This window comes from Arachis ipaensis, chromosome B03 (genome assembly GCF_000816755.2).
Source record: "Arachis ipaensis cultivar K30076 chromosome B03, Araip1.1, whole genome shotgun sequence".
Lineage (NCBI taxonomy): Eukaryota > Viridiplantae > Streptophyta > Magnoliopsida > Fabales > Fabaceae > Arachis > Arachis ipaensis.
Genome location: NC_029787.2, coordinates 38,959,813 through 38,973,783, shown reverse-complemented (window position 1 = coordinate 38,973,783; position 13,971 = coordinate 38,959,813). Strand labels below are relative to the sequence as shown.

The 13,971-nt window shown below is 40.9% G+C and overlaps 1 protein-coding gene across 1 annotated transcript; it reads right to left on the bottom strand.

Moving 5' to 3' along the window:
• LOC107630355 (plant intracellular Ras-group-related LRR protein 6) lies at nucleotides 8,141-10,842 on the bottom strand. The gene is made up of 3 exons (XM_016333458.2): nucleotides 10,438-10,842; nucleotides 10,064-10,227; nucleotides 8,141-9,099 (listed from the first exon to the last, which is right to left on the bottom strand). Exon 3 carries the CDS (start codon nucleotides 8,946-8,948, stop codon nucleotides 8,403-8,405), a length of 546 nt encoding a protein of 181 aa, XP_016188944.1. The 5' UTR covers nucleotides 8,949-9,099; nucleotides 10,064-10,227; nucleotides 10,438-10,842; the 3' UTR covers nucleotides 8,141-8,402.

Genomic DNA, 13,971 nt, shown 5'->3' with positions numbered 1-13,971 from the left:
AGAAGGGGAGGAGGCCTCGGAGTCGATAGTCTTACAAGTCTAGTGTTTAACAAATTTTTATTTTGTTGAGGTCTTGGACTTGGACAATTGCTCATGTTAGATAAATTGGTCTTTACGTTGTTTTCAATTACGTTTTTAATATGCGTGTCATATAAACAAGTTAAAAAAAAAATATTATAAGACAATTAAGTTGAAAAATATATCATTATAAGACAACTTAGTCATCTTTTGGGCAAAAAATTAGAATAAACCAAGGGAAGTTACAAATTACCTAAATGAGGCAAAGTGAAATTCGTTTCAGCAATGAGTCAAACCCTATATTTATATAATTCGAACCAGCATGGTTCGAACTCCATTCGTTAATAATTCGAACCAGGATGGTTCGAATTACATAGAGAGAAGTTGGTTCAAGTAAATCGAACCAGGGTGGTTCGAATTACAGAGGAAGAAACTGCAGTACATAATTCGAACCAAGCTGGTTCGAATTATATGGGGAGACGCTGCATCAAGTAATTCGAACCAAGTTGGTTCGAATTACACAAATCCTGGTTCGATTTAGTGGTAGACCGTGCAGTATATATATGGTTGTAAACATGAGTTGCTCTCATTAGAGGGTGTAAGATGGCTAGTGAGGAGAGTTTTGTGGTTTTGGTTCACCACAGAGGATCCATTAAGAGGAAAACTCGCTCCGGTGTGAAGTTTACAGATAAGGATCCTCTCTGTATTGTCGTGAAACCAACGACGAGCTATGATGACCTTGTTAGATCTGTGCTGATGAAACTTGGTCTGGAAGGTGCGAAGCGAGTTAAGAAGTTTTTCTATCGCATTCCAATCACTGTCTTGCAGGATACTGTGAAGTATGATTGTTTCACGATTGGTAGTGATGAGGACCTGCAAGTCATGTTTCTATGTCGGAGGCAGTTTCCCGAGGTGAGGACACCAGAGTTGTTGGCAAAGCTGGTTGATGTGGTATCCAGCTCAGGGGGTTCGAACTAGAATGCCACCACTGAAGCCGTGGCGGCCGGTTCCAGTTCCAGGCCTGCCGTTGCTTCTTCGTCCGTCCCTGTGTACGAGCCAGCGGTCCAACCAGTCGCCTCCCCATCTTTTGCTGTTGATCTCAATGATTGAGTAGGCGACGTGGTAGGATCAGTTGATATTCTGCCGAACGCTTTACAGGGAGTACCACCGGTTGGCGTCGGAGACGGAGTGTTGGGTGATGTAGAGGAGGACGACGTCGAGCCGGATATGATTGAGGATGACAGCGGCGACGAGGTTGGAGCGACTGAGCCTGCATTGGCGGTCGGTGGTTCTAGTTCTGGCACACAGTAGTATCCACCATATTTTTTCTCTTTGGACCTGGATGCCATGAGGCAAGAGGGTGTTTCAGGGCACTCTGTTGGATTTGGAGCTAGAGATGCTGAAGGGACTGCTGGTTTGACAGAGTTTCAGGTTGGTCAGCAATTTCAGGATAAAGATGAGGCCCTGTTAAGTGTGAAGACTTACAGCATCCGGCGAGGGGTACAGTACAAGGTTGTGGAGTCTGATCATCGCCGTTATGTGGGCAAGTGTTCTGAGTTTGGGAATGGGTGCACATGGTTGATTCGACTGAGTCTGCGGCAGCGGAAGGACATTTGGGAGGTCAAACGGTACAATGGACCTCACACTTGTCTTGCGACCTCCATCTCGAGTGACCACAGGAGCTTGGATTATCATGTGATTTCGGCGTTCATTATGCCAATGGTTAGGGCTGATGCATCCATCAGCATCAAGGTGCTCCTAAATGCCACGGCAACACACTTCGGGTTTAGGCCGACTTACAGGAGGGTCTGGATGGCGAAGCAGAAGGCAATTGCCCTCGTATACGGTGACTGGGATGAGTCATACAACGAGCTCCCCAGGTGGGTTTTGGGAGTCCAGTTGACGATGCCCGGTACTGTTGCAATCCTACGGATGAGCCCCGTTCGAGTTAGTGGACAAGTAGAAGAGTCTCAAGCTTTTTTCCACAGACTTTTCTGGACGTTTCCACTGCTCATCCAGGCATTTCGCCATTGCAAGCCCCTAGTTAGCATTGACGGCACCCATCTGTATGGGAAGTACGGGGTTACTTTGCTCATCGCGATTGCACAGGACGAGAACTCCAACATTCTACTTGTTGCATTCGCACTAGTAGAAGGTGAGAATGCAGAGTCTTGGTCATTCTTTCTCTCCCATTTTCGACAGCACGTGACACCGCAGCCCGGTCTTCTGGTTATATCGGACAGGCATAACGGCATCAAGGCTGCGCTTGAGGCTTCGGACGGAGGTTGGTTACCTCCATCTGCATACCGTGCATTCTGTATTCGACACGTAGCGGCTAATTTTGCCCTTACCTTCAAGGGCAAAGACGCACGTAGGCTTCTAGTGAATGCCGCATATGCCAAGATCGAGGTTGAGTTTGATTACTGGTTTGATATTCTTCGGTCTGAAGACCCGGCGATGTGTGAGTGGGCGAACCGGATTGATTATTCCTTGTGGACTCAGCATCGTGATGAGGGACGGAGATTCGGTCACATGACGACGAATATCTCCGAGTGTGTGAACTCAATCCTGAAGGGTGTCAGAAACCTCCCTGTATGCTCTCTGGTGAAGGCAACATATGGAAGGCTTGCGGAACTCTTTGTTCGCAAGGGGAGAGAGGCTGAGGCCCAGATGGGAACCGGACAACAATTCAGTCAGTACTTGGTGAAGTGTATATAGAGGCCAACTTGAAGACGGCCAGGTGCTTCACGGTGACTTTGTATGACCGGGATAACTCCGAGTTCACCGTAGCAGAGACCACTCCGACGGGCTCTTTCTCATTGGGTACCTACAGAGTATCGCTTGCCTCTCGGACCTCTGACTACGGGTACTTCCAGGCGCTTCATTTCCCGTGCCAGCACGCACTTGCATGCTGCGCCTACTCACGGGTTACCTGGTCCTCTTATGTTCACAGCGTGTATCAGATTAGTTCAGTATTCAGTGTGTATCGGATGGGATTCACACCACCGATACCGGAGGGCTTCTGGCCACCTTACGACGGGCCCACCGTGATTCCGGACCCTGCCAAGAGGCGTGCCAGAGAGGGTCGTCCGAGATCCACTAGGATACGGACGAATATGGACGAGGCAGATCCGAACCGGCCAAAGAGGTGTGGCCTCTGTCGCCAACCCGGACACACCCGTTGGAGTTGCCCACAGCTTGGAGGATCGTCTCACACGGGGGGCCAGTAGTAGCGATGTTGTTACTGTTAGTGCTTATTGATTTTTATTTTTCCTGTTACATGTTATGTTAGAGGACTTATGTAATCTGTTGATCTTTTCACCTTCTAGTAATGAAAAAAGTTGTTTCTGAATTTGAGTATAGCTAGAAATCCCATAAATGCAAAAGTTGATAACTATAGTGTTATATGATTCAATGATAATACATATTCACTAATCCACTAGGTAAATACCAGATTTTGAAGTACAATAAGATTAAGAAACAACAAGGAAAAACAGCTCTAAAGTAACAACAGTAGTCCACATGGGTATCATACATGAATGAACCCTAACGTCCAAAATACATGAAAAGTAAATCATCTAAACAAGTGGGAGCCTGTCCCACAATGACGGGGTACCCGTGGCCTCTGACCTTTGCGGATAAACGGCTCCTCATCCTCTATCTCATCCGCGTCTTCATGCGGGGCAGGCTGTGCGGGTGGCGCAAAATGGACAGGTGCGGCAGACGGCCCGGCGACAGACTCTGATGCAGCGGTGTAGGCGGAAGGTGGGGTACCTCCCAAACCAAACTGGTCACCTACAGGTGTCGTAGCAGGCTCGTTCAGATCAACATCTAAGGGTGCCTGCGTGCCGGGGGTCTGAGCACGCCTCCTGCCCGGCTCGTCCTCCTACATGATAGCCGTAATCTCCTCTAGAAACCGTGGACTGCCGAAGTCCGCATCAAGCGTATCTGCGCCAAGGAAGTCCTGCCACTGTGATCCGGGAATAACCCATGGAGTGCCGTCCTGCTGAGGCTGGTCGTCGGCGGGTACTCCAACAAAGTAATGTCCAAAAGGTCCCGACCCAAGTCCAGCGTCACTAGGCTTAGTCCCGTCACCCATCCCTGAGCCATACCACTCACCTCCGTGCACCCCATCCTGGGTACTAAAACCAGCAACTGCAGCCGCCCCTGCACCATCCCCGCCCTCGGGCCCATTCTGATCATCGTCATCGTCCTCAGGGTCAGGCGCAGCGGCATGAACCGCATCACGCCCTCTACCTCTGCCTGGCTGGCCTCGTCGTCGACCCCCAGTGGGGCCGGCCTCGTCATCATCCTCCATAGCACGCTCAAGCCACCCCCAGTCACGCTGGCTACGCCGTGTTCCCACGCGAGCTCTCCTCTCAACCCGCCGCCTGTCCGGCACGTCGTCAGGACAATCCATCTCAGGAACTCGCCCAGCTCCCCGCTGTGAGGCCTCAACAGGAATAGCAACGGCTCTTGGATCTCCCAACTGCGGATCCGGAGACAAGAACCTCTTCCCATGCTGACTCCACCACTCCAGGAACTCATGCGACGGACCAGGGTCAGCAACAACATCGAACCTCAGCACGCTCTCCGTACGAGACTCCCAATAGAGATGCCACTTCTGCAAATGGTAGGGGAATCATCGATCGCCGCCTCTGCCGTCCTTCGACATCAGAAAGTCGATGTTCAGGGCGGGATGTGGACGGGGCTGCACCCCTCCAAACTGCGGAAGAACCCTATCTATCTGATGCCACTCTATGACGGCAAAGTAGATAAGCGACGTAACAGACCGCCAAAGCACCATATGCCGAGGCTCCAAAACCTCGGGATGCACGACCTGAAGTACGTCGGTGCTGCTGTACGGCATCCAGATAAACTGCACCAAGAACTATACAGTGTCAGGGCAACTCATGAACCCAACTCGTAAAGCGTGGTTAAATAAAGAAACTTATTAAGTAACATACTGACCTCTCTATCCTGCAACCGGTCTATCCAGAGCCTCCACATCTGAACTCTAGGACTCTTCTCGCTACTGGAAGGGATGTAACCTGACCACCTGCATCATGCACATGTCTTACCGCTACTTAAATGTGTGCTTAGGGTATCCAATACATTATAAATGAACACGTAGTTATGTATAGTAAATTGAAATAGACAAGGCTTAGTACAGTACCTCGAGGCCAATGGCCAGCTGAACGTCTCAAATCCTGCAGGCCTAAACCGAGAAAATCGCCAGAAAATTCATGACTGAAGTAGCTGAAGTGGGCCCGCTAGCTTGATAACATTTCTGTTCGCCACTCGGCACATGCACCGGTACAACCAGGCCAGTGCTGCAGAACCCCAGCTGTAGGTCCCCATCTCCTCCAGCCTAGCTACAAACGGAAGCCATCTGATGTGAATGCGGTTGCCGGACTTGTTCGCAAACAGCTGCGTGCCCAACAACATCATGATGTACGCACGGGCATATCGACGCACAGTATCCTCATCAGCTCCCTCCGGGCACTCACCAAAAGTCTCCTGAAACCAACTGCAGTTGACCGCGTACTTCTGAACCTGGCTAGAAGGAGGTACCACTCCAAGCAACTCCTCGAACCAAACCCAGGCTGGACGGCCACCCTCGATGTATATCTGGAACTCTGATAGGCAGCCGCTGACGTAACGCCCGTCCACTGGCAAACCCAGCTGGTATGCCACGTCCTGGAGTGTGATCGTGCACTCTCCGAACGGCATATGAAACGTGTGCGTCTCCGGACGCCATCGCTCGACGAACGCACTGACAAGGGCCTCGTCCAACCGGAACCATCTATCGTTCAGCCTTGCAAGATGGTAAAGACCTGCCATCTGCAGGTACATAACGTATCTGTCATAGAAGAGCATGCCCTGCTGCCGCCGCATGCTCCTGATGCATCGCTGAGGCTGCGGAAGAAATGAACCGCATTATTAGAACCAACTTAATTACCAGTGACAAACATAATCAACACGATAATTGATAAACCCAAAATTCGTACTAAATATGACCGCTTAAAAATCCAAGAACAAGAACCACTTGCATAAACAACTAACATAAGAAACCAGCATAAACCACTGACATGAAAGATCTAACATAAAACAACCACAACTAAACCGCTAACATAAACCACTAACATAAACCGTTAATGTAAACCACTTACATAAACCACTAATATAAACCACTAACATAAACCATTAACATAAACCACTAACATAAACCACTAACATAAACCATTAACAGAAACCACTAACATAAACCACTAACATAAACCACCAACTAAACCACCATCTAACCCGCATGCAAAACCACTAACTCACATGTACCGGTAGAACAAAGTTATTTCCGTACTAACCTCCTCGTTGATGACCCCAGCTATATGGGCGACTCCGTCCAAGCGATATAACCGTGCCGGATCGTCCCCCATCAGCAGAGTATTCCGTTCAGGTCTTTGTCGGAGAGAATCTGGGTCGTTTTCTCTGAGATTTGGTGGGGTAGTAGAAGGTGAGAATGGTTTGAATGAGGCTGATTCAAACTCCTTATATAGCCCAATCACTAATAATTCGAACCAGGGTGGTTCGAATTACTAAGAACCCAGCATAAGTGTAATTCGAACCAGGGTGGTTCGAATTACTTGAAGACCTAACTTACCTATAATTCGAACTGGCTTGGTTCGAATTACATGCAATGCTAGTTCGAACCAGGCTGGTTCGATTTAGCTTCAAGTCTTTCTTGGTAATTCGAACTGACCTGGTTCGATTTATTGCTAAATGCAGTTCGAACTAGCCTGGTTCGAATTACATTAAAATACGATTTGGCTCATTGCTGAATCGAATTTCAGTTTGGCTTATATACGTAAATTTAAAGTGATGTTGGCTTATTATGGTGTTTTGCCCTCATCTTTTAAAATAACAGAAGAATAATTTTGTCTGATGAGACTAATTTCTGAAGATCTCTAGAAAATAGAAATTTATTGGAGGAGCAAAGTGTTTGATATAAAATTTCTTAAAATTTAACTTGGGTGTTTATTATTATTATTATGGAAGATTCCTAAGTGAGTTGAAAATAGAGGTTAAATCAAGAAACTATTTTTGATAGATTATAAAATTGATTGTGCAGTACACGCAGATAAGGAGATTATTTTGTTCTTTTTGTCTTGTCTCGAAGTATCGAAACAGAAGATGATGATGCAGAGATGATAAATAGAGAATGAATAACATCACGATATATTCTGGTTTGGTTACGAAGTACAATACGACCTACATTCAATTTCTACTTTCTACCATAAACATATATTCTGGTTTGGTTACGAAGTGCAATACGATCTACATTCAATTTCTACTTTCTACCATAAACATTGGTAAAATTTTTACTATAAGCAAGATTGATTATAATTACCAATTTCAAGATATTCACACTTTTATCACTAATCTAAGCTATCCAAACTTAGTAACTTTTAAGTGTTAACTTAAATAAGGAAAATCAAGTATACTCTAATTTCAGTACACTTTCGAAAATAATCACTCAAATAAAAGTATAAAATTATTTTTGTATGGTTAACTCACTTTTCCTTTTATATCTCTCAATATAAATTTAATTTTAAAAATAGAAAAATTAGAACACACTCAATAACAAGAAATAAAGTTATATCAGCAAAGGCTATGTTTTTTTATGTTGAATCGGTTACCTTCTTCCTTGAACAGAACTTCGTATATAAGACTTGTTGATATGATCTTCAGTGATAGAAATCATTGCCTTATTTGCCGAAGTAGCTGTTGCACTCTTTAATACCATAGCCATTAGCTTTGAGTGAAAATAACTTTATTGTTTGGTTTGACAGTAATGTGCGACAATTTCTCTATTGTAAAGCAATCTGATTCTTGAAGATAATTGTCAATTATGTGTTGTTTTGTACGAAATCATGGATTGTTTGATTGTGAAACTTAATTGCTTATTTATTAATACCTACAATGTTTATAAATAAGTTAAAATAAAAAAATATCAATTATATTTGTTATCACATCTGACCAATTTTGTTTAAAAATTCGCCAGTTGTCTTTTGTGAGCAAAATGTTTGATGGATATAAAATGTCAGATAGATAGATAGATAGATAGAAGAGTAAAATTGGCTATAAGTTGATATGGCAATAAACTTCAAATTTACAAATGTACTGGCCTATAGTTAACACACACCCCATGATTGCTAGAGTTTAACATATAGACAAGACTACTATTCTATTAGTATATGTTGGGTGAGGGGCCAAAATAGAGTGAAATTTTATATGAATGAGTGGATTTTGGCGTTTAGGGAACTCATCCACAAAATTTTTGATCTATTTTGATCCCAACAAAACATTCTAAACTGCATTGGCTCTCAACTAAAGGAACGACGAGGTGAGAAGATGCGAAGAGGTGAGAGCATCCCCATGAAGCCGCCAGGCGAGGCGAGACCATCGATGGACTGATGCTTAAGCTTGGTGAAACCGTCATGTTGCGGCCGTTTCATACCACTATTGATGCGTCCTTGGAATGTTCCACACTTGACGAAATTCTTCACCCACGACTTCTTCTTTTTGCTACTCTGGTCCCCTGACGAGTTCATCTTATGACACAAGAACTCCTTCACCACATTTAACCCTTGCTCAACCACCTCCAATGGCGGCGAAGCAAGCGGGTTCCCATCGACACACAACTTCTGGAGCTTCTGGAGGCACCCAATGGAATTGGGCAAAGTCTTGATGTTGTTGTAGCTAACATCAAGCTCAGTGAGGGACAATAGAAGCCCTATGGAGTAGGGTAGTGTGTCCAAGTACCGGAAGTTCTGGCTCACATTGAGCGTCTCAAGGTTGACTAGGTTCTCAAGGTCTTCGGGCAGAGACCTTAAGCAGTTAAGGCGCGCGTCGAGGACCTTGAGGGCCATAAGGTGAGAGGTGGAGCTTGGAAGGAACACAAGCTGGTTGGAGTTGACGGACAGCTTCTGGAGGTTTATGAGCTCAAACCCTATTGTATCCGGCAACTTGCTTAACTTGTTGAAGTTAGCATTCAGTTCTTCTAAGGCTCTGGTGGGTCAAAATTCAAAGCCATATGCATACACGTTAATAATTGTTTTGAATAAATTGTAAGCAATCTCCGGTTTTAGATTTTGTGACGTAAGAACTACTAGGACTGATTAATGGATTGTGGAATTAACAGACTGAGGCTAATAACAGGACGTTATATTTAGAAAATTTTTATATTCTTGTTGTTTTCATCTAAAGTATAAATTATTATCTGTGGCTTTGGAACAGTGTGAAAGATTAAAAATTGAAATTCTTTGTTAATCAAAACTTCCTCGGTCAATCTCTTGGAACGTAACCCTATGTACGATTTCCCGTTCAAAGTGTCACGGACTTATAAACAACTACAACTTTTTTTTTCTTTTCTAAAATAAATTTTCAACTGAATTTATTTTAGCCAGGTGCCGTCCACCTTCCATTTTATTTTATAAAAAGTCAACTATATAGCTATACATCTAGAGAAAAACGAAGATATATATTTTCTTTACCTTAAAAAAATAACATAAAATTGTTACTCATAAAGCCCAATTTGTTATCGGCTGATAGCAGCCCACGAGGTTCATTTCATCATATCTGATCTTTATTTTCTGTTTTCTATTCTTCAAAATTAGTTTAATGATGGTTACGTTGAAAACGAACTTTTGATATGCTATTTCATAAGATATGAGTTGGCAGAATCATATATAGCAAAAGTATATGCTTAGTTCCGATATTACTTTAAGATATTTTCAGAGATCATAGGGTAACCATATATGATTACATAATTAATTGACAAACAGGAAACATATAAGAGAATATAGACTTAATTAATTATTGATTTATTAGGTGGGTTTGCTTCAATAAATAGTCAATAGAAAACTCTACAATGATTTACTAATATTAAGATTACGAAGACACAAGAGGATAAGTCTACGTTTGTTAATATATAATTTTGATGGTTAGAAATATAATTATTTATATTTTTTTATTGACTTAAATTTTTTCAATAGTTTGAGGAAGGGATTGGATGAAGTTGGCAGAGACATTCAAAATCTTAAGCTTAGAGAGGCAACCAATTGAATTTGGGAGGGACCTTAGCTGGTTCGAGTGCACGTCCAACACCGTCAAGTTCAGTAGTCTCGCCGTTAACGACTCCGGAATATTCTATACACATAATAAGAAATAATTCATAAATAAAAAGAATCTTCCATGGTATATCTCTCTTTCTCAAATTAACTTTTCTTTATATTTTATGAATTTATTAATTTTTGTCTAAATATATTATTTTTAATGAATAAAAGAGTAAAAAGAAAAAAATAGGTAATCTTTCAAGAAAAGAATATTTTGTATTGCAATAAATTTCTAAGTACGAACCTGGAGATTGTTGTTGGAAAGGTCCAACTTGGAAATGGTAGCTAAATCAAGAGAAGGAATAGGGAGAGACTCCAACGACATGCAACTCAAGTCAACGGTGCGAAGCTTATTGTTGTTGTCTTCGTTGTTGTTGTTGTTGTTGTTGGATTCTTTGTTCCTCTCCCTCTTATTCCTTCTTATCATATCCATCTTCATGGTATCCATAGTCATCGTTACTGGTTGCTGATGATGAACCAGATGATTATGTGTGTGTTCGTACATCATACTTAGAAATTTCAATTTACTATGCAATACACAACCCACCCTGAAAAACACGGAGTTTGATTGCAAAGATTTTGAGAGAGAGAGAGAGAGGGGGAGAGAAGAGAGAGAAGGAAGGGGAGCTGTTGGAGATGAATTGATGATGATAATGAGACCGTAGTGTGTGCTTCCATATATAAATAGGGGAAATGTTATTTTAACAAAAAAAAAAAGTTTATCCTATTACATTAAAGTTTGCAATTCAATTGATGATGATAGCCTTTCATTTTTTTTTATATATTTAAATATCATTTTCTTGAAAATATCTTGGATTATCAATCAATGTATATACTAAACTCCAAAACAGTTATTATTTTAAAACAGAAAATAAAAGTATTATTTTCTAATGTTCAATAATATGTACATTAAAAGTTTTGTATATTCTATCAATTTTTATTTATATTATCATGTTTTAATTTTAATATGTTAAGTCTTAGTTATGGTTTACAAATATAATAATTATTCCATCTATTTATAAATAAAACAAGGGCGGGGATGGACGTGAAAGACTGAGGTGAATGAAAAAAAGGACGTACGGATGGGACGGAATGGAGAAGAAATTATTAGAAATGAGAACGTAGTGACGTAGTATGGAAGTACATGAACCGTATGCTATGGTAATTAGGGTTTGCGTGATGTGTTAAGCAACTTTCCCCACTTGATTTATTTTGTCAACTCTCTACTACTCCTCCGAATTTTTTTTTTTCGTGACACTACTCCTAATTTGAATGCCAATTACTATTTTATTCGTTAATTGTAGACAAGGAATATGTCCTCACACATGTTTCTTAGTTCTTAGCTTCTTAATTACTTCTATCTCTCCCTATACGACTACTATTATATAACTGTATATAACATATTTGTTTATTAATCTATCCTTTTCCTATATGTAAATAATAATAAATATAGATAAACACTTTTTTTAGATTTTGACTTCAATAATAAAGATATTTTGTTAAAGAAAATTATGTGCATAGTGTTGCCTTTTTTTTCTCTTTTATTTTTCTTATGCTATTGTTTTTTTATTTTTGGAGTTCACCAAGAATCGGACTCTTGACCTTTCGGACATAGAGTTTTGATACCATATTATGAAACCACTCGTTCGAAAAGCTTAAGCTGATGGGAGAAGGTAACATTAATGGTTATATCTCTAACACATAGTTATTGTAAATTTTTTTACGGTTTAGGTTAAGTACGATTTTAGTTCTTAAGGTATAGGTCAAAAATTTTTTTTGTCACCAACTTTTTTTTTCATACAAAATCGTCTTTAAGATTTAACTTAGTTTTAAAATCATCTTTTTTACTTAAATTTTAAAATTTTGGACCAAATTACTCCTACTAAAAAATTATAAAATAAAAAAAAGAGAGTGTTTCTTCTCCTGCAAAGGAGGAGCGAAAGAAGAATAAGAAGAAGGAGTTGGAAAGAAGAAGAAGAAGCTGTTCACAATCTATTTTTGCCTCTGCTTCCGCCGCCACCTCCGACGCGCCATCCAAATTGCAAAAATATTCATTACATCCATTACAAACAACAACATAACATTTAAATTTAAGAATAACAACAACATCTTTTTCTAATCTTTCAAATTCAACAACAACAATACAATATTCATATTTTCTTTTCTGAAGCAAAAAAAGAAAAAAAATTCTTTCAACTTCAACAAAAACAACAACACACCATGCGGGAAAGAGATTTGAGAAGATAGGGAGAATTCAAAATTGCCGCTACCACCACTAAGAAGAGACCTGAAAAGGCCGTCGACGATGCAATGGCTGAGAGGAAAAATGGACGGCGAGACAAATGAAGGAGAGATGAAATGATGCGAAAGCGTATTAACAGACTGACGGGTGTGCGAAGAGAGAGAGAGAGAAAGAGCGATTCAGCGAGTGGCTGAACACGATGCAACACGAAAGCGAGGGTGCGAGTTTGAGGGAGGTGCGAAGGCTCGAGACTGGAAGCAGGATAGCCGCAGCAGCAGATTGAGAGTAAGGGTGAGAGTGACAGTGAGATAGAGAAAAAATAAAAAAAGATGACGAATAGACAAGAGCGATGATAGCAAAGAAAGCGATGAGGAGGATGAGGACAATGGCGATCTGGGGGAGGAGGTTGGTTATGAGAGAAAAAGGAAGAAATTTGAAAAATGGAGAAGAACGTATTAGTAAGTGATGAAGAGGAAGAGATGCAGATAAGGGTATTTTAGTTCGAAAAACGATTTTAAAATCAAGTTAAACCTTAATGACGATTTTGTATTTAAAAAAATTAAAAATAAAAAAAAATTTTAATCTATGACAATGGCGATGAGGTTGGTTATGAGAGAAAAAGGAAGAAATTTGAAAAATGGAGAAGAACGTATTAGTAAGTGATGAAGAGGAAGAGATGCAGATAAGGGTATTTTAGTTCGAAAAACGATTTTAAAATCAAGTTAAACCAGTTAAACCATTTTGTATTTAAAAAAATTAAAAATAAAAAAAAATTTTTTTCTCTTCTTCCATTTTCTTTTGTCTATTACATTTGTATACTTTTATTCTTTGCATTTTAATTCTATTTGTTCTCATTTTATCTTCTAAATTTCTCATTTTAATAATGGTGTTGAATTCTCTCACTCAATTGTTGAGAATTTCTTGCATTTGTTTTGGTGCTTCATGACTTGTTACATTAATTGTAATATTTGTCAACACACAAGATTAGTGCTTTAGCCCTTCCTAATTCATTACCCTTTGTTTTTTTTTCTTGTACCGCTTCATCATTGAGTTAGGATAAGAATCAAATGCTTTCATGCGTATCACTAATCTTGTTTGTGTCAATTCTTATTTGATCTTGATGCTCAATATACTCCCCATGTCTTAACTTTACTCTTGCATCAAGTATCAGTTGATATGCCTTTTGCTTATATTGATTTCTCACTCACATGTTGTAGCTACCATGTAGTAGAGAATCATACTCTTATTTGGCATTAGCCCCCGCCTACGTTCTATTTGCTTTGATATCTTTGTTGTAGGCTTCATTTTCTTTCTTTTTCTCTCCTTTTAGGCTGGCCACCAAGAAAGGAGGAAACGGAAAAGCTTTTAAATGGGGCAACGAACAAGTCATCCGCACAACCTTTCGAAGAAGCTCATCAATTGTAGCAACCCATCCACCTTGCCCTCCTTTGCATGCACCGAGGGCAGTGCAATCTTCAAGTGTGGGGAGGTCATTCGACCGATCTCCATGGGTAACAATTTCCTTTTCAACACCAA

Coding starts and splice junctions, on each gene's coding strand:
- LOC107630355 (XM_016333458.2), bottom strand. CDS start 8,948: ATGGCCCTCAAGGTCCTCGACGCGCGCCTTAACTGCTTAAGGTCTCTG.